General features: G+C 43.6%; 1 protein-coding gene across 3 annotated transcripts; it reads left to right on the forward strand.

Annotated features, from left to right (window-relative positions):
* Positions 1-144: 144 nt before the first annotated feature.
* LOC311138775 (microspherule protein 1-like) lies at positions 145-9,755 on the forward strand. Of its 3 annotated transcripts, none has more exons than XM_084173598.1 (16): positions 145-430; positions 1,360-1,468; positions 1,581-1,755; positions 2,046-2,184; positions 2,750-2,914; positions 3,178-3,287; positions 3,500-3,608; positions 6,102-6,240; positions 6,847-6,922; positions 7,037-7,065; positions 7,257-7,349; positions 7,450-7,532; positions 7,761-7,848; positions 8,126-8,253; positions 8,680-8,762; positions 9,084-9,755. In XM_084173598.1, the coding sequence occupies exons 2-16, from the start codon at positions 1,459-1,461 to the stop codon at positions 9,115-9,117; spliced, it is 1,461 nt and encodes a 486-aa protein (XP_084029724.1). In that variant the 5' UTR covers positions 145-430; positions 1,360-1,458; the 3' UTR covers positions 9,118-9,755. The 3 variants fall into 3 exon arrangements, with proteins under 3 accessions (XP_084029724.1, XP_084029726.1, XP_084029725.1); XM_084173600.1 differs by having other exon boundaries at positions 148-430; positions 8,680-8,796; positions 9,109-9,755; XM_084173599.1 differs by having other exon boundaries at positions 148-430; positions 8,680-9,755.
* The last annotated feature ends 13,345 nt before the right edge of the window (positions 9,756-23,100 follow it).

Consider the following 23,100-nt stretch of genomic DNA (forward strand, 5'->3'; position numbering starts at 1 on the left):
TGAGAAAAAAAACACTTTATATCGGAGTTGTGCCTGTTGTTCGCGCACGTATCTGCCCTCTTATTGGCTAGAATGGTCCCACCTGATCTTGCCTCCTGCCGACTGCCTTCCATTTTTGATGACATTTCTTTCCATTGTAAGAGCGGCCCCTTGAGTATCTGGTCAATATAATGGATAATCTGTGATGTAAATGAGCCAGTCCTGTTGGTGGCGGCAATGCACGTTACGAAAACGTTATGAAGAAGACGGCCAACGACATTTCCTGTACACACCGGAAATGTGTTTCGTTCTGTTATTGTTAGCATGAATGTAACTAGCTAGCTAATTTCGAATATAACAGAAACATATTGATTAGCAATTGTGTTGATTTATTCGAAGCTCAACGTACCTGGCTAGACTCTAGTTGGCTGATAAACCAGCCTGGGACGAGGTAAGTAGAGGAATAAGCGAAGAGGCTGCTTCGTTAGATAACCATGATGTGAAATGTTCCTAGCTTTGAAGACAACTAACGTTACTGCTGTATCGACAATGTTCTCGACATCAAACTAGCTAACAATAGCATACATAGCACAACTTTCCCAAGTATCTGTGGCCAGATATGGGGTTTCGCTTGAACCAGAATCTGGCCTTACAGGACGGAGACGTTGATATGTCGATTGTCCTTTCAGCCCCAGGAAGCAGCCATTCAACTTGCCATTCACCAGCTTTTCAAGCTTAATAATGTCAAAATACATTCGTTACTCACCAAATATGGAGTTTCGATGAGCAACTATCGTAATTTACTGCCATCACGGCCGGTATGTACTTCCAAAAAACGTGTAAATAAAAAGTTACATGCAACCGAAAAAAGACCTCTCCAATGTATTGACCTGTTGTAGACTTCCGACCCGTTCATGGAAGCTAGGTTCCTTGGGATCCTTGGAACGTGTGCGATTTACATTGGAGTTGCCGACTAGGCATTTTTTCGGTTGCTTGTACATTTTTATTTAGATATTTTTTGGATGTACATACCGCCCGTGACGTCAGTAAATTACGATAGTTGCTAATCGAAACTCCATATTTGGTGAATAACGAACGTATTTTGACATTATTGAGCTTGAAAGGCGGGTGAATGGCTGCTTCCTGGGCTTAAAGGAGATTCGCCATATCAACGTATCCCGTATGGCCAGATTCTGGTTCAAGTTTAGCTGAGCATCATTTACTTTTAATCGGAGCTTCCTGGGCGTTAGAGGTCTCTAACACACAGATACTGGAGCAAGCACAGCTTATATGTGTCACGTTGACTGCTAGCTAACTATCCGCACATGCTTCCCATTTACTGCCCATCTCTGACTGATACCTTCCTCTCTCTCGTCTTAGATTGCCACCTGAGATACGTTGTCTGAGTGACACCTGCCGAATGTAGCAACATTATATTATTCAACATTTATTCGAAATCTCTGGACTGTGAACAAGATCATGGAAAAAGGTATGCACATCTCTTGTTTGTCTGTCTGCCTTTGGTTGCAAGTTGTTGCCATTTATGTTGTCATCATAATCCATAGTGTCTAACATTGAGGTTTGTCTCTGTGTGGGGACAGATATACGGGCAGGTGCTGCAGCTGCATCTGTGGTTGGGGCACCGATGGGAGCAGCTGGGACACAGAGCCGGTCAGAGGACGAGGAGTCGACCGGGATGAAAGATATCAAAAGAACAGCAACACAGGCTTTTGTTGGGGGTGGCGGTGTTGTGCCCAATCGCAGGAGCTCTTCAAGGTTTGACTGTTACTCATTTGTGTCTGTCTTGATGTTATAGCTTTACTCTGCAGGCATTTTTTAGCTTCAATCTTTGCATCAGTTTTAACCTGAAAGATGAACATGCAACACCTTGTACAGTTCAGTGATTCAAAATAACTGCCTACACGTCTGACCATTGGACAGCATTCATTCTGCATCACCTACCTTCTGAATTTGAAGTAGGCCTGCATGAAAGGAAGCTCAGGGGTTCTGTCTGTTGCAGCTCTGGTGGCTATATGATATCTAACCTGTTCCTCTCCTACTCCCAGGTCAATTAAGAGGAAGAAGTTTGATGATGAACTAGTGGAGAGCAGCCTGGCCAAGTCATCCAGCAGGGTCAAGGGCCCACCTGTCATCGAGCCAATCCGCTGCTCTGGGAGCGAACCCTCATCCAATGAGAAGAAGAAGGTATGAGGGAGGAATTTAATCCAAAGAGTGTTTTTATGGGTTGCTCATATTGAGAAACGTAGAGGGGGAGATACCGGTAGTTGTTGAATTTTCTCTTGATTAAATAGCTAGATGATTAGCAGGTTAGCATTTTTCGTCATGAGTCTTGTTCTGGAAACAGCTCTGCAGTGGTCACTAGCTGGCACAGCCACAACGTCATAAAATATTATTTTAAACCAAACCGTAACCCTAACCACACTGCTAACCCTAATGCCTAACCCTAACCTTGCATTAAGACCAAAAAGCTTATTTTTTTATTTTCATGAATTTTTACAATATAGACAATTTTGACTTTGCAGCTGGCCTATCTAAGGGGAAATCGCTCAGTTCTGCCTCCAGGACAAGACTCATGACAAACGGCAACCTGCAGAGTATTGTGCTGTTTATATAGTCAGTTCTTTCTTTGTCTCTAGACTCTAACTAATAAGGGTGTCTGACCGATGATGAAATGCCTACTAGAGTAAATGCTGAATAAGGTAAAGGAGATGCCTCATTGGTTCCCCATTTCCATGCTACCCTATGTCAGATGTCCAAGTCCAGCACGGCCCTCACGCCGCCCCTCACCATGGTTATCACCCACCCGCCCATCGCCAAGAGAGTGAAGAAGAGCAAGCAGCCCCTCCAGATCACTAAAGACCTGGGCCGCTGGAAATCCACCGATGACCTGCTGCTCATCAATGCTGTGCTACAGGTAACAGGCCTAAAGACAATAGAGATACGCTATTGATATATAACTGAAACATCAGTGCTATAAATCATTGGAATTTGCAGTGTAGTATACTATGTAAACATTGACCTTGATTAATGTAAAATATGAATTTTCAATGTGTTTGCGATGTAGCCAGATAATTTTTCTATGGATGTATCATACAGCTCATTGATGTGGTAATGTACTATACACACTGTAACTGGCTGCAACTGACTGTGTGTGTATTGTTGTGTGTGTGCTGTTAGACAACAGATCTGACCTCTGTTCATCTGGGAGTGAAGTTCAGCTGTCGTTTCACCCTGAGGGAGATCCAGGAGCGCTGGTACTCTCTGCTCTACGACCCCGTCATCTCCAAGTAAGAGCAACCCACACACCCCTGGCCATCTCCTACTATCCACTTCCTCCTATCCTTTTCCTTCCTCTCTCTTTGTCTTTCTCGCTCCGTCCAGTATATTTGACCTCGACTGTTATTGTAATAGACAACCAATTATTGTTGATTTGACTGGCCAAGTAAAGGCAAATAAAATCTCTGTGTGACAATGTTCTACCCCTGTCTCTGTGTTGTAGGTTGGCATGGCAAGCGATGAGGCAGCTTCATCCGGAGGCCATTGCTGCGATCCAGAGCAAAGCTCTCTTCAGTCAGGCTGAGGAGGCTCTGTTGGCCAAGATTGCCTCAGTGAGTGAGTGGGGGGTTTCTATGGTGTTTGAAATATGAAGTCCCATCAGGTCAAGATGGCCCAGCTCTTGCTCTCAAATATGGAGTCAGTCAGCTCCTACTACACAAAGCAACGCCCAAATATAGTTATTGATGATCTCTATTGCATCTCAAACTTTTAATCATACACACAGTTCAGAGATGGTTTAATAAACATCATAAATCAGAACCATATACAGTCCTCACCATATGAATTTGGAAAGTGAATCTACATTTTTACATTTGGCTTTATACTCCAGCATTTTATTTAATTGTATTTTCATGCATATCTGTTTTACCATTTAGAAATTAATGCACTTTATGTATCAGTTCCCCTGTTTGAAGAATTCACAAGTATTTGTACAAATTCACTTAAAGTGTATTAAAGAAGTCAAAAGTTTAGTATTTGGTCCCATATTCCTTGCACACAATGACTACATCACAATGACTATATTTTAATAATAATAATAAATAATATGCCATTTAGCAGACGCTTTTATCCAAAGCGACTTAGAGTCATGTGCATACAATTTTACGTATGGGTGGTCCCGGGAATCGAACTCACTACCCTGGCGTTACAAGCGCCATGCTCTACCAATTGAGCTACAGAGGACCACAATGGTGAATGGTGAATAATGTATTGTGTCATTTTGGAATCACTTTTATCATAAGTAAGAATAGATATTTCTGAACACATATTACTTATGTCATCATTCACCATTCAGTTATTATTTGGCAAAACATAACCCAAAACAAACAACGAGTCCCAAGCTTGATGTAGTCATTGTGATGTAGCCATTGTGATGTAGTGGTCTAAGGCACTGCATCGCAGTGCTAGCTGTGCCACTAGAGATCCTGGTTCGTCGTAGGCTCTGTCGTAGCTGGCCTTGACCGGGAGACCCATGGGGCGGCGCACAATTGGCCCAGCGTCGTCCAGGGTAGGGGAGGGAATGGCCAGCAGGGATGTCGCTCAGTTGGTAGAGCATGGCGTTTGCAACGCCAGGGTTGTGGGTTCGATTCCCACGGGGGGCCAGTATGAAAAAAATAAAATAATAATATGTATGCACTCACTAACTGTAAGTCGCTCTGGATAAGAGCGTCTGCTAAATGACTAAAATGTAAATGTAAATGTATGTAGTCATTGACTGCTAGGAGTATGGGACCAAATACTAAACATTTGACTACTTTAATACACAATCAGTGAATTTGTCCAAATACTTATGACTTCTTCAAATGTGGGGAAGGGATGCATAAAGTGCTTTAATTTCTAAACGGTAAAACAGATACACCCTCAAATAAAAGGTGACATTCTGTACTGTCGTCTCATATGAAATATTTGACTTCAAATCCAAAATGCTGGAGTATACAGTGAGCTCCAAAAGTATTGGGACAGTGACACATTTTTTGTTGTTTTGGCTCTGTACTCCAGCACTTTGAATTTGAAATGATACAATGACTATGAGGTTCAAATGCAGACTGGCTTTAATTTGAGAGTATTTTCATCCATAGTCCCCCCATTTTAGGGGACCAAAACGATTGGGACAAATTCACTTGTGCGTTAAAGTAGTCAAAAGTTTAGTATTTGGTCCCATATTCCTAGCACGCAAGTCCTGAATGAATCGTGAATAATGATGAGTGAGAAAGTTACAGATGCACAATTATCATACCGCCAAGACATGCTAACCTCTCACCATTACAATAACAGGTGAGGTTAGCATTCTATTCTTATTTACAATAAAAGCGACTCAAATGACACTACATTATTTACAATTAAATTCTATTGGGCACAAAATAATCTGAAACACAACCAAAACAAACAGCAAATACATCAAACAAGTTTGTAGAATCACAAGCTTGATATAATCATTGACTGCTAGGAATATGGGACCAAATACTCAACCTTTTGACTACTTTAATACACATAAGTGAATTTGTCCCAATACTTTTGGTCCCCTAAAATGGGGGGGACTATGTACAAAAAGTGCTGTAATTTATAAACGGTTCACCCGATATGGATGAAAGTGCCCTCATTAAAGCTGACAGTTTGCACTTTAACCTCATAGTCAATATATCATTTAAAATCCAAAGTGCTGGAGTACGGAGGCAAAACAACAAAAAATGTGTCACTGTCCCAATACTTTTGGAGCTCACTGTAGAACCTCATTTCAAATGTTAGCTTCATTGTCCAAATACAGATAGTGTGGACTGACTGTATATACATGTGTATATAGAGTGATTTATACACATTTGTGTATATATGGTTCTGTCATAAACTAAGTGTAGTGATGCTGGAAAAAGCATTGACCTGCCCATTGGTGAAATATTTTTCTCACTGCATATGTTTACATGTGTGGGATTGATGGCACTATATGTTTGTCAGTTTGAAGAAGTGAGTGTGGGTTTGTTTAAATATGTTTTTGAATAAGTGTGTGTGTGTGTGTGTGTGTGTGTGTGTGTGTTTGTTCTGATGAACAGAGCAGTCAGCCCAAGCTGGAGGTGTTCCAGGAGCTGCTGAGTAAGCACCCCAGTGTGTTCTACCCCTCCCGCACTCCCAAGAGCCTGCTGGTGCACTGGCAGCTGCTCAAACAGTACTACCTGCTGGAGGACCAGAGTGGTGAGAGAAACTCAACTGGCCTTATTGGTTCATTACACAGGCTTCGTCCCAAATGCCACTCTATTCCCTTTTAGTGCACTACTTTCGACCAGAGCCTCTGGTCAAAAGTAGTGCACTAATAAGGAATAGGGTGCCATTTGGGATGCACAACACTGTTAGTCCATTACTTGACATCCATGAAGTGAATTATTTCTAAAAGTTTTTAACTACACACATATGTTCCCCTGTTGCAAACTGAAACTAAGTGATCAAAGAGAAAGGAGGACCAAGGCACTCGTCATATAATTAATTAAAATGCCTTTATTTGTATGGCATGTCCAATGGAAACAAAGTTTAAAAACGTAAACTTTGTTTCCATTGGACATGCCATACAAATAAAGGCATTTTAATTAATTATATGAAGAGTGGCTTGGTCCTCCTTTCTTTTTGATGACCAATTTACCCCTTTTACCAAAGAGCACCTTCTGTTTACCAAAATCTACTATTGTGTACCTTAGCAGCGCTTCCCTTCCTTCTTTTTTCGTACAACTAAAACTAAGTGAGTTGAGTGCCCATCAGTCCCCCTATATATGAGGCCTTATTGTATGGTTTCATTCTCTTTTGCAGTCCAACCTTTCCCTAAAGGCGACCAAGTCCTCAACTTCTCTGATGCTGAGCAGCTGGTGGATGATGCTAAGCTAAAGTAAGAGAACCGGTCAACATTCTGACCACAATTAATTTCCAGTTTCCCTGAGGTAAAATTCAGAGCTCCGCCTGTCTCTGTCATTCTAATCAGTGTCTCTGTCTCGTTACCCAGGGAGAGCAGGGATGAGGTGCTGGAGCATGGTGAGTTACTCAAACATAGAACCTTGTACATTACTAACACATAAAAAGGAGTCTATCTAAGAAGGTGCTTCATTGATCAAATTCCTCAGTTCCTGAATGCATGTTGATTGGCTTTGAAATCTGTTGTCATCTCTTCTCCTCTTCATCATTCTCTCTCCTGCTGCCCTTCCTCATTCTGTCCCCACTCTTAGAGCTGATGATCTCTGACCGCCATCAGAAGAAGGAGATAAGACAGCTGGAGCAGGAGCTACCACGCTGGCAGGTACTGGTGGACAGCATCACAGGTGAGAGTGTGTGCCTGTGTGTGTGTGCACATGCATGTGCGCGTGTGTATGTGTAAGAAGACACTCTTGCAGGGCCTTTATGTTGTTGTTGTGTTCTCAGGTATGAACTCTCCAGACTTTGACAACCAGACACTGGCAGCGCTGAGAGGCCGGATGGTTCGCTACCTTATGAGGTCACGAGAGGTGAGCAGCTCATTTCAGATTGACCAATTAACTGAATTTACAGTACAGACAACTGTCCAATACCAACTCATATTAGGACCATAGTAAGATGACTGTGGAGCAGGTTAATTCTATGGAAATGTATGCTTACGAAATGTGAAATATATATTTTATGTTTTTTATATATATATATATATATATATATATATATATATATAATTTATTAAGCTAATCTGACTTTTCCTCTAGATCACCCTGGGCAGAGCCACCAAGGACAAGCAAATAGATGTGGATCTGTCTCTGGAAGGACCTGCCTGGAAGATCTCCAGGAAACAAGGTGACTCACTTATCACCTGCAGCACCATGACATAGGATGCCTTTTTGGATGCAGCCCATATCTGCATTACCCGGGTCTGAAGCTGAAGAACCTGTATTATCTGGGCTCTAGAGGGCAGTGCCCGCCCTGTCCTCACTTCACCATAGTGAAATTAGACCCTGTTGAAATTAGACTGTTTTCTGATAAACGTCTATCATGTAGTAATATTATGGCCCCATATCAGGACTTGATCTAGTTTTTCATTGTGTGTTTGTAACTGTTTATGTCTAATGCACAGGGATCATTAAACTGAAGAACAACGGGGACTTCTTCATAGCCAACGAGGGCCGCAGGCCCATCTACATAGACGGTAGACCAGTCCTGTCGGGCAACAAGTGGAAACTCAACAACAACTCTGTGGTGGAGGTGTGTGGAAGGTTCTGGAAGACTTAAATTGCAGGATTTATTATAGGGTAGCTGGTGCAAGAAGAGTGAGATGAAGAAATGTGTTAAAGTGGCAAAAGGGCCTAGAAAAATAAAATAGACAACAGACTGCATAGTTGAGATTGAATTATGGATGCCTGTCATGGTTTTTATTTCACAATACATGATATATAACACAAAATGTAAATCTGGACCTCGAAGCCAGTTCCACTGCTTTTTGTCAAAAAATTTCCCTTCTAATCAGGCACTGATTTAGACCTGCGAGACCAGGTGGGTGCAATTAATTATAAGGTAGAACAGAAAACCAGCAGTAGTCGGACCTCGTAGGGTAAGATTTGAATACCCCTGATCTATAACAACCACCTCTAATAATACATGAACTTCACAACAAGTAATTTGTCTCTCCAGATTGCAGGTCTTCGTTTTGTGTTCCTGATCAACCAGGAGCTGATCTCACTCATCAAGGCAGAAGCAGCTAAGATGAACCAGCAGTGAGAGAGCGAGCGAGAGAGAGATGCCAAGATAGCTGCTTTTAGCAACGCTGGTGTATTGACACACAAGCATTGCTGGGAATTGGGTTGCAAAAACTGAACAGTCCACAGGCCAGAAGTTAATACAATTCTATTTCAACTTACTCTGCCGGTGGTCTTGACGGTTGGTCCTTATAGCGAGGGGAATTTGAGACAAAATATAAAAAAAGAACGTGGAAAGTCTGTTAAATAATATCTTTAGATAATTTGTCTCAAATTCCCCCAGTTATAAAGACCAACACTGGCTTCCCACTGACTGTTTTTTTGCAACCCAATTCCCAGCAATGCTAGTGAGTCAATGCACCAGCGCTGCTAAAAGCAGTTAAGGGTAAGACACATGCCTGTGTGCACTGCCCAGCCAGCTCCTCCATACAGAGCAACGTACGGTGGCCTCTAATGGACACACTGTACACCACCAGGAGCCTAGTAGACGAGGACCACATGAAGGACCATAGACTTGAAATAAAGGAACCTGGAACCTCTTTAGTCATGGTTATACAGTGGAGTAAGAGCACGACACCCACATACACACTCTGAATGGTTGTGGTATTTGGTTACATCACATACCTTTCCGCTGCTGGACATTTTAGGGTGAATCTCATCTCAAAGAACCTCGATGATACTTTCCTTGTAACCACAGGACCATAACACCAGTTTAGTCTTGTTTTAAAGTTTAAATTGGGATTCGTATCAGGAGGTTCCACAGTGCCTTTAAGACAATGCATTTGTTTTAAAACTGTGTTTCCTTTTTGTTCATACAGATGGGTTTAGGTTGAATTGGTACATGCAAAGATACATTTAGGACCAGGATAGGGAATCACTCGTAAAAGTGATATTGTGTGTGTATGTATGTATGTATGTATTAGTGCTACTTAAGCCAAAGCCATGTAAAAGTCAATGTGACAGTTTGTTAGATTTTTGTATGAAAGCTTGGATTAAAATGTCATAAATTGAGCCATTATTTTTTTCTACCACAAGGAGGAGCTGTTGGATAAGTAATGTTTGTTTTGGCATCTCTTCAGTCGTAATATTGTAGCACTCATTTACAGAGTATCTTTTGATGTTATTCATATCTGAAAGTTGTCAGCAGTCAATGAAGAAATAACAATTCTACTCCATAATTTGGCCTATAATAAGTGTAGACTAGTGGCATCAACAAAACTTCAGAGTCCCACCGGCTGGTGTAGCAATATTTTCTTGCAACATTGTGAGAAAGTTGATCATTAATTGCCAGTATCAGAGACACCAAAGTTTCGGTTTAATATGCTGCAATATCAAAGGAGATCAGATAGATTTTGTAGAAGTGTGAAATACGGTCTATTGAAGATAGTAATCTGTTAACGCTCATAACGTCTGAATTTAAGCACTTCCATAAACCCTCTTATCTAAAGCTATCACCTTATTGTGGAACTTTCTGTTAAACTTCAATCAAACACGTTCTGTGTTAGCCTGGGTGGCAGTCTGTTTCTGCCTTCTTGCCAATTCCTTGTGGAATTGTCATTCCAAACTAAAATTGGTTGCCAATGAGGGAGTTTGATTATGTGCACTGGGCTATGGCCCGTGAAGTGAACGGGCAAAATCGGTGAGGGAGGAGTTCCCTTCTCAAATCGAACACTAATCTGTGCAGCTCGGTCATGTTGTCAACAAGGCAGCATGATGCATCGTTCAGAAACATAGAACATCTCTTGTCCTTTTAAAATGTTTGAATTTTCAAACCAGTTTTCATTGTGAAGGCAGAGGAAGTGTTTTATCAAAATCAATCACTTTTGCATGTGAACATGCTTAACCTACGTCACTTTTGTTTTGAGCCGACTTTGCAGCCCGGGAGGCAGCTTGGTTCTAAATCGAATGCTATCAACGCTAACCCTGTTCACCCGGGGCATTAATCGAATTCCCTCTTTGACAGTAATGGAGTAGGCAAGAGCTCAAAGAGATCTGGGACCAGGCCAGTTCTGTGTCTTTTGAGAAAATAATTGGCAGTGTTTTGCATACTTTTATGCCTTTAGGGAAGTGGCCCCCAAGACCTACCTCCATGACATGTTACAACAAGGAAATAACATCTAGGCTTTTGTCATTATTTTGCTCATTAGGTCTGTAATTATTGAAACCGAGAGATAGAAATGTAAAACGGATATGATGATATCTGATCAAATTTAGATATTGGATATTTTGTAAATATAAATATTTTGTAAATAAAAATTTATAAATTGATCAGCATCACAGGAATTGGAATAACAAAATGCATTCAGTTTGTTAGGTTTACTTACTGCTTGCTTTGCTTTGTTTTACCATTTGACCAAATAATTTCTGGGGAGGAGGTAGTTGTGCTGAGGTAGTTGACCCTATGTAGCCAATATCTGGAGATGCATCCAGCTGCAGCCCTGCAGCAGCCTGTGACTAATACTAGCCTGTTACTAAAACCAATGCTATCACCATCTACTTTCTAAATGAAAAGCTGAAATGTCTTGAGTCAAAGTATTCAACTCCTTTGTTATGGCAAGCCTAAATACGTTCAGGAGTAAACATTTGCTTAACAAATCACATAAGTTATATGGACTTAATAGAGGTTGACATTATTTTTAAATGACTACCCCTTCCTCTGTCCCCCATACATACAACCTCTGTAAGGTCCCTCAGTCCAGTATTGAATTTCACACAAATTCAACTACAAAGACCAGGGAGCTTTTTGAAAGCCTCATAATGAAGGGCAGTGATTAGTGGATGGGTAACAACAACAAATCAGACATTGAATATATCTTTAAGCATGGTCAAATTAATAATTATGCTGTGGATGATGTGTTAAACCTCCCAGACACATCAAAGATGCAGTGGTCCTTCTGAACTGAGCTGCTTATGGATGTTAACAAGAGGCCATTGGTGAATTTAAAACAGCTATACAGAGTTCAATGGCTGTGATAGGCGAAAACGGAGGATGGATAACAACATTGTAGTGACTACAATAATGACCTAAATGACAGAGTGAAAATAATAAAAATATACAGAAAATATCCCAAAACATGCATACATATGCAACAAGGCACTAAAGTAAGACTGCAAAGGAATACACTTTTTGGCCTAAATACAAAGCCTTATGTTTGGGGCAAATCCAACACAACGCATCACTACGTTAACTGCCTCCTTATTTTCAAGCATGGTGGTGGCTGCGTGGTCCTCTGTAGCTCAATTGGTAGAGCACGGCGCTTGTAACGCCAGGGTAGTGGGTTCGATCCCCGGGACCACCCATACGTAAAAATGTATGCACACGTGACTGTAAGTCGCTTTGGATAAAAGCGTCTGCTAAATGGCATATTATTATTATTATATTATTATCATGGTATGGGTATGCTTGACATCGGCAAAGACGGGAGATTTTTAGGATAAAAAAAGAAACGTGAGGGAGCTAAACACAGGCAAAATCTAGAGGAAAACCTGCTTCAGTCTGCTTTACACCAGACACTGGGAGAGGAATTCACCTTTCAGCAGGATAATAACCTACAACACAAAGCCAAATCTACACTGGAGTTGCTTACCAAGAAGACAGTGAATGTTCCTGAGTTTTGACTTAAATCTTCTTGAAAATCTATGGCAAGACTTGAAAATTGCTGCCTAGCCATGATCCCCAACACATTGACAGAGCTTAAAGAATTTAGAAAAGAATAATGGGCAAATATTGCACCATACAGGTATGCAAAGCTCTAATGAGACTTACCCAAGAAGATTCACAGCTGTAATCGCTGCCAAAGGTGTTTCTAACATGTATTGACTCAGGGGGGTGAATACGTATCTAATCAAGGTATATTAGTGGGGGGGGGGGTTTTCGTGTTAAAAAATAAATAAAAATTAAGGAATCCCCTTTTGTGGAGAAAAGCTCATTCTGATTGGCTGGACCTGGCTCCCCAGTGGGTGGGCCTGGCTCCCAAGTGGGTGGGCCAATGCCGTCCCATGGCTGCTCACCTGCCTAGTCATGTGAATCCATAGATTTAGGGCCCAATGAATTTATTTCAATTGACTGATTTCCTTACATTAACTGTAACTCAGTAAAATTGTTGCATGTTGCGTTTATATTTTCATTCAGTATACAGTGGGGAGAACAAGTATTTGATACACTGCCGATTTTGCAGGTTTTCCTATTTACAAAGCATGTAGAGGTCTGTAGTTTTTATCATAGGTACACTTCAACTGTGAGAGACGGAATCTAAAACAAAAATCCAGAAAATCACATTGTATGATTTTTAAGTAATTCATTTGCATTTTATTGCATGACATAAGTATTTGATACATCAGAAAAGCAGAACTTAATATTTGGTACAGAAACCTTTGTTTGCAATTACAGAGATCATACGTTTCCTGTAGGTCTTGACCAGGTTTGCACACACTGCAGCAGGGATTTTGGCCCACTCCTCCATACAGACCTTCTCCAGATCCTTCAGGTTTCGGGGCTGTCGCTGGGCAATACGGACTTTCAGCTCCCTCCAAAGATTTTCTATTGGGTTCAGGTCTGGAGACTGGCTAGGCCACTCCAGGACCTTGAGATGCTTCTTAGGGAGCCACTTCTTAGTTGCCCTGGCTGTGTGTTTCGGGTCATTGTCATGCTGGAAGACCCAGCCACGACCCATCTTCAATGCTCTTACTGAGGGAAGGAGGTTGTTGGCCAAGATCTCGCGATACATGGCCCCATCCATCAATACGGTGCAGTCGTCCTGTCCCCTTTGCAGAAAAGCATCCCCACAGAATGATGTTTCCACCTCCATGCTTCACGGTTGGGATGGTGTTCTTGGGGTTGTACTCATACTTCTTCTTCCTCCAAACACGGCGAGTGGAGTTTAGACCAAAAAGCTCAATTTTTGTCTCATCAGACCACATGACCTTCTCCCATTCCTCCTCTGGATCATCCAGATGGTCATTGGCAAACTTCAGACGGGCCTGGACATGCGCTGGCTTGAGCAGGGCGACCTTGCGTGCGCTGCAGGATTTTAATCCATGACGGCGTAGTGTGTTACTAATGGTTTTCTTTGAGACTGTGGTCCCAGCTCTCTTCAGGTCATTGACCAGGTCCTGCCATGTAGTTCTGGGCTGATCCCTCACCTTCCTCATGATCATTGATGCCCCACGAGGTGAGATCTTGCATGGAGCCCCAGACCGAGGGTGATTGACCGTCATCTTGAACTTCTTCCATTTTCTAATAATTGCGCCAACAGTTGTTGCCTTCTCACCAAGCTGCTTGCCTATTGTCCTGTAGCCCATCCCAGCCTTGTGCAGGTCTACAATTTTATCCCTGATGTCCTTACACAGCTCTCTGGTCTTGGCCATTGTGGAGAGGTTGGAGTCTGTTTGATTGAGTGTGTGGACAGGTGTCTTTTATACAGGTAACGAGTTCAAACAGGTGCAGTTAATACAGGTAATGAGTGGAGAACAGGAGGGCTTCTTAAAGAAAAACTAACAGGTCTGTGAGAGCCGGAATTCTTACTGGTTGGTAGGTGATCAAATACTTATGTCATGCAATAAAATGCAAATGAATTACTTAAAAATCATACAATGTGATTTTCTGGATTTTGTTTTAGATTCCGTCTCTCACAGTTGAAGTGTACCTATGATAAAAATTACAGACCTCTACATGCTTTGTAAGTAGGAAAACCTGCAAAATCGGCAATGTATCAAATACTTGTTCTCCCCACTGTATACACTACCGTTCAAAAGTTTGGGGTCACTTAGAAATGTCCTTGTTTTCGAAAGAAAAGCAATTTCTTTGTCCATTTAAAATAACATCAAAATTGTTCAGAAATACAGTGTAGACATTGTTAATGTTGTAAATGGCTATTGTAGCTGGAAACGGCTGATTTATTTAATGGAATATCTACATAGGCGTACAGAGGCCCATTATCAGCAACCATCAGTCCTGTGTTCCAATGGCACGTTGTGTTTGCTAATCCAAGTTGATCATTTTAAAAGGCTAATTGATCATTAGAAAACCCTTTCGCAATTATGTTAGCACAGCTGAAAACTGTTGTGCTGATTAAAGAAGCAATAAAACTGGCCTTCTCGAGACTAGTTGAGTATCTGGAGCATCAGCAATTGTGGGTTCCGTTACAGGATCAAAATGGCCAGAAACAAATAACTTTCTTCTGAAACTCGTCAGTCTATTCTTGTTCTGAGAAATTAAGGCTATTCCATGTGAGAAATTGCCAAGAAACTGAAGATCTCGTACAATGCTCTGTACTACTCCCCTCACAGAAAAGCGCAAACTGGCTCTAACCAGAATAGAAAGAGGACAACTGAGCAAGAGGACAAATACATTTAGTGTCTAGTTTGAGAAACAGACGCCTCACAGGTCCTCAACTGGCAGCTTCATATAATAGTACCCGCAAAACACCAGTCTCAACATCAACAGTGAAGAGGCGACTCCGGGATGCTGACCTTCTAGGCAGAGTTGCAAAGAAAAAGCCATATCTCAGACTGGCCAATAAAAATAAAAGATTAAGATGGGCAAAAGAACAGACACTGGACAGAGGAAGACTGGAAAAAAGTGTTATGGACAGACAAATCGAAGTTTGAGGTGTTCGGATCACAAAGAACATTTGTGAGACGCAGACCAAATTAAAAGATGCTGGAGGAGTGCTTGATGCCATCTGTCAAGCATGGTGGAGGCAATGTGATGGTCTGGGGGTGCTTTGGTGGTGGTAAAGTGGGAGATTTGTACAGGGTAAAAGGGATCTTGAAGAAGGAAGGCTATCACTCCATTTTGCAACGCCATGCCATACCCTGTGGATGGTGCTTGATTGGAGCCAATTTCCTCCTACAACAGGACAATGACCCAAAGCACAGCTCCAAACTATGCAATAACTATTTAGGGAAGAAGCAGTCAGCTGGTATTCTGTCTATAATGGAGTGGCCAGCACAGTCACCGGATCTCAACCCTATTGAGCTGTTGTGGGAGCAGCTTGACCGTATGGTATGTAAGAAGTGCCCATCAAGAAAATCCAACTTGTGGGAGGTGCTTCAGGAAGCATGGGGTGAAATCTCTTCAGATTACCTCAACATATTGACAACTAGAATGCCAATGTCTGCAAGGCTGTAATTACTGCAAATGGAGGATTCTTTGACAAAAGCGAAGTTTGAAGGACACAATTATTATTTATATTAAAAATCATTGTTTCTAACCTTGTCAATGACCACATTTCCTATGCATTTTGCTATATTTCCTATTCAAACTCATTTTATGTATGTTTTCATGGAAAACAAGGACATTTCTAAGTGACCCCAAACTTTTGAATGGTACACAATTGCCTATCTCAAGACAAGATCAGTCTCCTCTTTTCAGCAGTAGGCGTTTGCTTTCCAAACAATGTTTTTCTTGCGATTGTATTTTGAAGTCAGTGCCATTGGAACGTTTATTTAGTAGCCTACTGTAGCCTAAAATATATATATATACAGTACCAGTCAAAAGTTTGGACACACCTACTCATTCAAGGGTTTTTCTTTATTTTTACTATTTTCTACATTGTAGAATAATAGTGAAGACATCAAAACTATGAAATAACACATATGTAATCATGTAGTAACCAAATAAGTGTTAAACAAATGAAAATATATTTTATATTTGATATTCTTCAAAGTAGCCACCCTTTGCCTTGATGACAGCTTTGCACACTCTTGGCATTCTCTCAACCAGCTTCACCTGGAATGCTTTTCCAACAGTCTTGAAGGAGTTCCCACATATGCTGAGCACTTGTTGGCTGCTTTTCCTTCACTCTGCGGTCCAACTCATCCCAAACCATCTCAATTGGATTGAGGTCGGGTGATTGTGGAGGCCAGTTCATCTGATGCAGCACTCCATCACTCTCCTTCTTGGTCAAATTGCCCTTACACAGCCTGGAGGTGTGTTGGGTCATTTTCCTGTTGAAAAACAAATGATAGTCCCACTAAGCGCAAACCAGATGGGATGGTGTATCGCTACAGAATGCTGTGGTAGCCATGCTGGTTAAGTGTGCCTTAAATTCTAAATAAATCACTGACAGTGTCACCAGCAAAGCACCCCCACACCATCACACCACCCCCTCCATGCTTCACGGTGGGAAACACACATGTGGAGTTCATCCGTTCACCTACTCTGCGTCTCACAAACACATGGCGGTTGGAACCAAAATTCTCACATTTGGACTCATCAGACCAAAGGACAGATTTCCACCAGTCTAATGTCCATTGCTCGTGTTTGTTGGCCCAAGCAAGTCTCTTTTTATTATTGGTGTCCTTTAGTAGTGGTTTCTTTGCAGCAATTCGACCATGAAGGCCTGATTCACTCAGTCTCCTCTGAATAGTTGATGTTGAGATGTGTCTGTTACTTTAACACTTTGAAGCATTTATTTGGGCTGCAATTTCTGAGGCTGGTGACTAATGAACTTATCCTCTGCAGAAGAGGTAACTCTGGGTCTTCCTTTCCTGTGGCGGTCCTCATGAGAGCCAGTTTCATCATAGCGCTTGATGGTTTTTGCGACTGCACTTGAAGAAACAATTATATTGACTGACCTTCATGTCTTAAAGTAATGATGGACTGTCATTTCTCTTTGCTTATATGAGCTGTTCTTGCTGTGATGGACATTTTTATGTTTGTGCTTTTCTAATAAGCAATGTCTGTTCTGTTTGTGCTTTTCTATAAACCCATTTCTGTGTTCATGCAAGTGACTGATTGAATGAATCCTCACTATCAGTATCTGCAATTTGGCAGTACCTTGTTTAGAGAAAGGGATATCTCAGTTTCAAGGTCTCAGCTTCGAGAGAAGAATCCTTGTGAGGTATTGGTCTGTCACATGCATGACCCAGTATTGGTCGTCACATGAATGAAGCAAACATTAGTTATGAATGATGAATAAGCTAAATCATGCAAATATAACTTGTCAGTATATAAGGGAACTAACGGGACTGCCCCGTTAGAGCTCCTAATCGACATGTGTACTTTGTGCATTGAGTTTGTTGGAACCTCTCCAGCGCGCTGACAATAAACAATGATTCATTTAAGATTGACTTCAAGTGTCTCTGTGTAAGAATTTCCACAACAATTTGCTTGATTGATTCTGCCTGCGGAGCTTTCCAGTGAGGGTCTGCGAGGAAAACCAGTGGCGCATTTTATGAAGCGTGAGGGAAATTCCCGTCTGACCAAAAGACAACGAGACCCGTCCAGACCAGACCCTTACTGTGAACTGCCCAGGAGGAGACACATCATCCATGAACAATTGAGTGTCACGATCGTCTAAGTAGGAGGACCAAGGCGCAGCGTTGAGGGTGAACATATTTATTATTAGAATGATCACACGATCAAAACAACAGACGATAACGTGACGTCTACGGTTTAACACAAACCAAATAAGAACAAGAAACCACAATGAATGAGTGCCAAACGGCTACCTAAGTATGACTCCCAATCAGAGACAACGAGCTACAGCCGTCTCTGATTGGGAGCCACCCTGGCCAACATAGAAAAGCAAAACTAGACCCACCACCTACAACACAAAACATAGAAACTAACACCCTGGCTCAACATACGAGAGTCCCCCGAGCCAGGGCGTGACAGTACCCCCCCCTAAAGGCGCGGACTCCGACCGCGCCAACCAAACACAACAGGGGAGGGACCGGGTGGGCACTCCGCCTAGGCGGCGGATCCGGCTCCGGGCATGATCCCCACTCGCTCTCTAACCCCCCAAAGTACCCCTGGTCCGGTCTGGCCCTGCTGACCGGAGCTGGACTGCACACTGGTGGAGCGGATTGCTCTAGCTCCGGCGTGAAGCAGCTGACCCGTGCCGAACCAGGCACCAGTGGAACAGGCACGGGCTGTGCCGGACTGACGACGCACACCACTGGCTTGGTGTGGGGAGCAGGGACGGCCCGAGCCGGGCTGACGAAACGCACCCCTGACTTGGTGCGGGGAGCAGGAGCGGGCCAAACCGGGCTGACGAAACGCACCACTGACTTGGTGCGGGGAGCAGGAACGGGCCGAGCCGGGCTGACGAAGCGCACCACTGACTTGGTGCGGGGAGCAGGAACGGGCCGAGCCGGGCTGACGAAGCGCACCACTGACTTGGTGCGGGGAGCAGGAACGGGCCGAGCCGGGCTGACGAAGCGCACCACTGACTTGGTGCGGGAGCAGGAACGGGCCGAGCCGGGCTGACGAAGCGCACCACTGACTTGGTGCGGGGAGCAGGAACGGGCCGAACCGGGCTGACTAAACGCACCACTGACTTGGTGCGGGGAGCAGGGACGGTCCGAGCCGGGCTGACGAAGCGCACCACTGACTTGGTGCGGGGAGCAGGAACGGGCCGAGCCGGGCTGACGAAGCGCACCACTGACTTGGTGCGGGGAGCAGGGACGGGCCGAGCCGGGCTGACGAAGCGCACCACTGACTTGGTGCGGGGCGCAGGAACAGGCCGGACCATACTGGGGACACACACCACTGGTCCTACGCCGGGATCTGGAATGGGCCGGTCCGGACTGGTAACACATCCCAGTACCTCTCGCCGTGCCTCTACACCTTCCACCCCCTCTTCGACCAGTGGCCCCCGTAACCTGGCGGCCTCCTCTGCCAACCCGCTGGGCCGCTCTGCCGCGGTCTCCTGCTGGCCCGTCGTCCACGGCGTTAGCCCCCCCCTAAACATTTTCTGGGCGTCTCTCCTACCCGTGGACCAGGCCTCCATGTCCCTCGCCAGCCTTTCGCCCTTCTGCCACAATGTCAAGCCCCTCTCTTCCTCATCCGGCTTGACCCAGTCGAGGAGGCGAAGGAGATCTGTTAGAGATCTCCCTGGCGATGGCTCCTGGACACGCTGCTTGGTCACATCTTGGTGGTTTCTTCTGTCACGATCGTCTAAGGAGGAGGACCAAGGCGCAGCGTTGAGGGTGAACATATGTATTATTAGAATGATCACACGATCAAAACAACAGACGATAACGTGACGTCTACGGTTTAACACAAACCAAATAAGAACAAGAAACCACAATGAATGAGTGCCAAACGGCTACCTAAGTATGACTCCCAATCAGAGACAACGAGCTACAGCCGTCTCTGATTGGGAGCCACCCTGGCCAACATAGAAAAGCAAAACTAGACCCACCACCTACAACACAAAACATAGAAACTAACACCCTGGCTCAACATACGAGAGTCCCCCGAGCCAGGGCGTGACATTGAGGGACTGCAACTGATTTCAGTAAGTCCATTTAAATGAATTTGTATAAAACATTTAAATAAAATATTATAAAACCAATAGAACTAAACATAAAGATGTAGTAGGAGGGTACCACTAGTCTTCCTGAGTGGCGCAGTGGTCTAAGGCACTGCATCGCAGTGCTAGCTGTGCCACTAGAGATCCTGGTTCGTATCCAGGCTCTGTCGTAGCCGGCCGCGACCAGGAGACCCATGGGGCGGCGCACAATTGGCCCAGGGTAGGGGAGGGAATGGCAGGCAGGGATGTAGCTCAGTTGGTAGAGCATGGCATTTGCAACGCCAGGATTGTGGGTTCGATTCCAGTATAAAAAAATTAAAATGTATGCACTCACTAACTGTAAGTCGCTCTGGATAAGAGCGTCTGCTAAATGACTAAAATGTAATGTAAATAATAGCACAAGGTGCTATTCTATATATACACTGCTCAAAAAAATAAAGGGAACACTTAAACAACACATCCTAGATCTGAATGAATGAAATAATCTTATTAAATACTTTTTTCTTTACATAGTTGAATGTGCTGACAACAAAATCACACAAAAATTATCAATGGAAATGAAATTTATCAACCCATGGAGGTCTGGATTTGGAGTCACCCTCAAAATTAAAGTGGAAATCCACACTACAGGCTGATCCAACATTGATGTAATGTCCTTAAATCAAGTCAAAATGAGGCTCAGTAGTGTGTGTGGCCTCCACGTGCCTGTATGACCTCCCTACAACGCCTGGGCATGCTCCTGATGAGGTGGCGGATGGTCTCCTGAGGGATCTCCTCCCAGACCTGGACTAAAGCATCCGCCAACTCCTGGACAGTCTGTGGTGCAATGTGGCGTTGGTGGATGGAGCGAGACATGATGTCCCAGATGTACTCAATTGGATTCAGGTCTGGGGAACGGGCGGGCCAGTCCATAGCATCAATGCCTTCCTCTTGCAGGAACTGCTGACACACTCCAGCCACATGAGGTCTAGCATTGTCTTGCATTAGGAGGAACCCAGGGCCAACCGCACCAGCATATGGTCTCACAAGGGGTCTGAGGATCTCATCTCGGTACCTAATGGCAGTCAGGCTACCTCTGGCGAGCACATGGAGGGCTGTGCGGCCCCCCAAAGAAATGCCACCCCACACCATGACTGACCCACCGCCAAACCGGTCATGCTGGAGGATGTTGCAGGCAGCAGAACGTTCTCCACGGCGTCTCCAGACTCTGTCACGTCTGTCACATGTGCTCAGTGTGAACCTGCTTTCATCTGTGAAGAGCACAGGGCGCCAGTGGCGAATTTGCCAATCTTGGTGTTCTCTGGCAAATGCCAAACGTCCTGCACGGTGTTGGGCTGTAAGCACAACCCCCACCTGTGGACGTCGGGCCCTCATACCACCCTCATGGAGTCTGTTTCTGACCGTTTGAGCAGACACATGCACATTTGTGGCCTGCTGGAGGTCATTTTGCAGGGCTCTGGCAGTGCTCCTCCTGCTCCTCCTTGCACAAAGGTGGAGGTAGCAGTCCTGCTGCTGGGTTGTTGCCCTCCTATGGCCTCCTCCACGTCTCCTGATGTACTGGCCTGTCTCCTGGTAGCGCCTCCATGCTCTGGACACTACGCTGACAGACACAGCAAACCTTCTTGCCACAGCTCGCATTGATGTGCCATCCTGGATGAGCTGCACTACCTGAGCCACTTGTGTGGGTTGTAGACTCCGTCTCATGCTACCACTAGAGTGAAAGCACCGCCAGCATTCAAAAGTGACCAAAACATCAGCCAGGATGCATAGGAACTGAGAAGTGGTCTGTGGCACCACCTGCAAAACCAGTCCTTTATTTGGGGTGTCTTGCTAATTGCCTATCATTTCCACCTGTTGTCTATTCCATTTGCACAACAGCATGTGAAATGTATTGTCAATCAGTGTTGCTTCCTAAGTGGACAGTTTGATTTCACAGAAGTGTGATTGACTTGGAGTTACATTGTGTTGTTTAAGTGTTCCCTTTATTTTTTTGAGCAGTGTATATGGGAAGAGGCAAGACTATAAAGACCATAGCATTTATGACTATATAAACTATTGATACAATGGATGCTGAGGGACTATATATGCTGTAGGGACCATAGATGCTATTACTTTAGGGACTATGGATATTATTGGGACTATAGATGCTCAGGGACTATAGATTCTCAGGGACCATGGAAACTGTAGAGACTATGGCGACTGTAGAGACTATAGAGGAACCGTTGAATAGCACGTGGTGCTACTGAACACGGTGTTGTTTTATATGTATAGGAAGTAGCGGTCTATAGGCATTTCTGAATTGTCTATGTGGTCTGGGACCACTGTCTCTGTGAGGCTAGAATCGTTGAAGATACATATGGTGCATAGATGCACATGGAGTGGTGTGGGTGTGAATACCTAGGTATAGTTATATAGGGAAAATAATGAATACCCCAACCAGTTCTGTGTGCGCTGAGTTTTTCGATCTATAACGTTATATAGGGTTCTGTCCACCGCCCATCGATCTACATGTAGTGAGCACTGACAGGAGAAGCCATTGAAACATTTGAGAGGGTAATAGCCCCCGGACACTGATTTCCTTGATATGAAAGAGATATGTACCTCTCGGGCTGCTGCGCTGTGATCGTTGCTGCGGTGTGGAGATGAAAACCTAAAGATTTATAACGTTATAAAGGGATTCTGTATGGAGATATGAAAGAAGAGAGTATTGTTCCCGAATATGCTGTTAAATAGAACACTAGAGTGAATATTTAAACCCCTGTATGAATAGAACACTAGTATAGAGGAGGAATTTGTGATGTAACACAAATGTAGAATGGGTTTCTAGAGATAAAGCAACATAATATTGAGTATAATGGGTTACTAGAGATCAGATGAAGTAACAATAGAAAAAAATATAATAATATACAACTTGCACAAACATAGACGTACGTAAGTGGTGTAAAAAGTATTCGGAGAAATGTTCAGAGTGGTCCCTTTAAGGATCATTTGAAGTATGATCAGGTTAAAGCATTGTACGGGACTTGACTTACCCCTAACCAATAAAACTATAAATAGATCCAATGAATGTTCAACATGATTTTCTGTTAACT

This window comes from Coregonus lavaretus (assembly GCF_964263955.1).
Source record: "Coregonus lavaretus genome assembly, chromosome: 12".
NCBI classification, from domain to species: Eukaryota; Metazoa; Chordata; class Actinopteri; order Salmoniformes; family Salmonidae; genus Coregonus; species Coregonus lavaretus.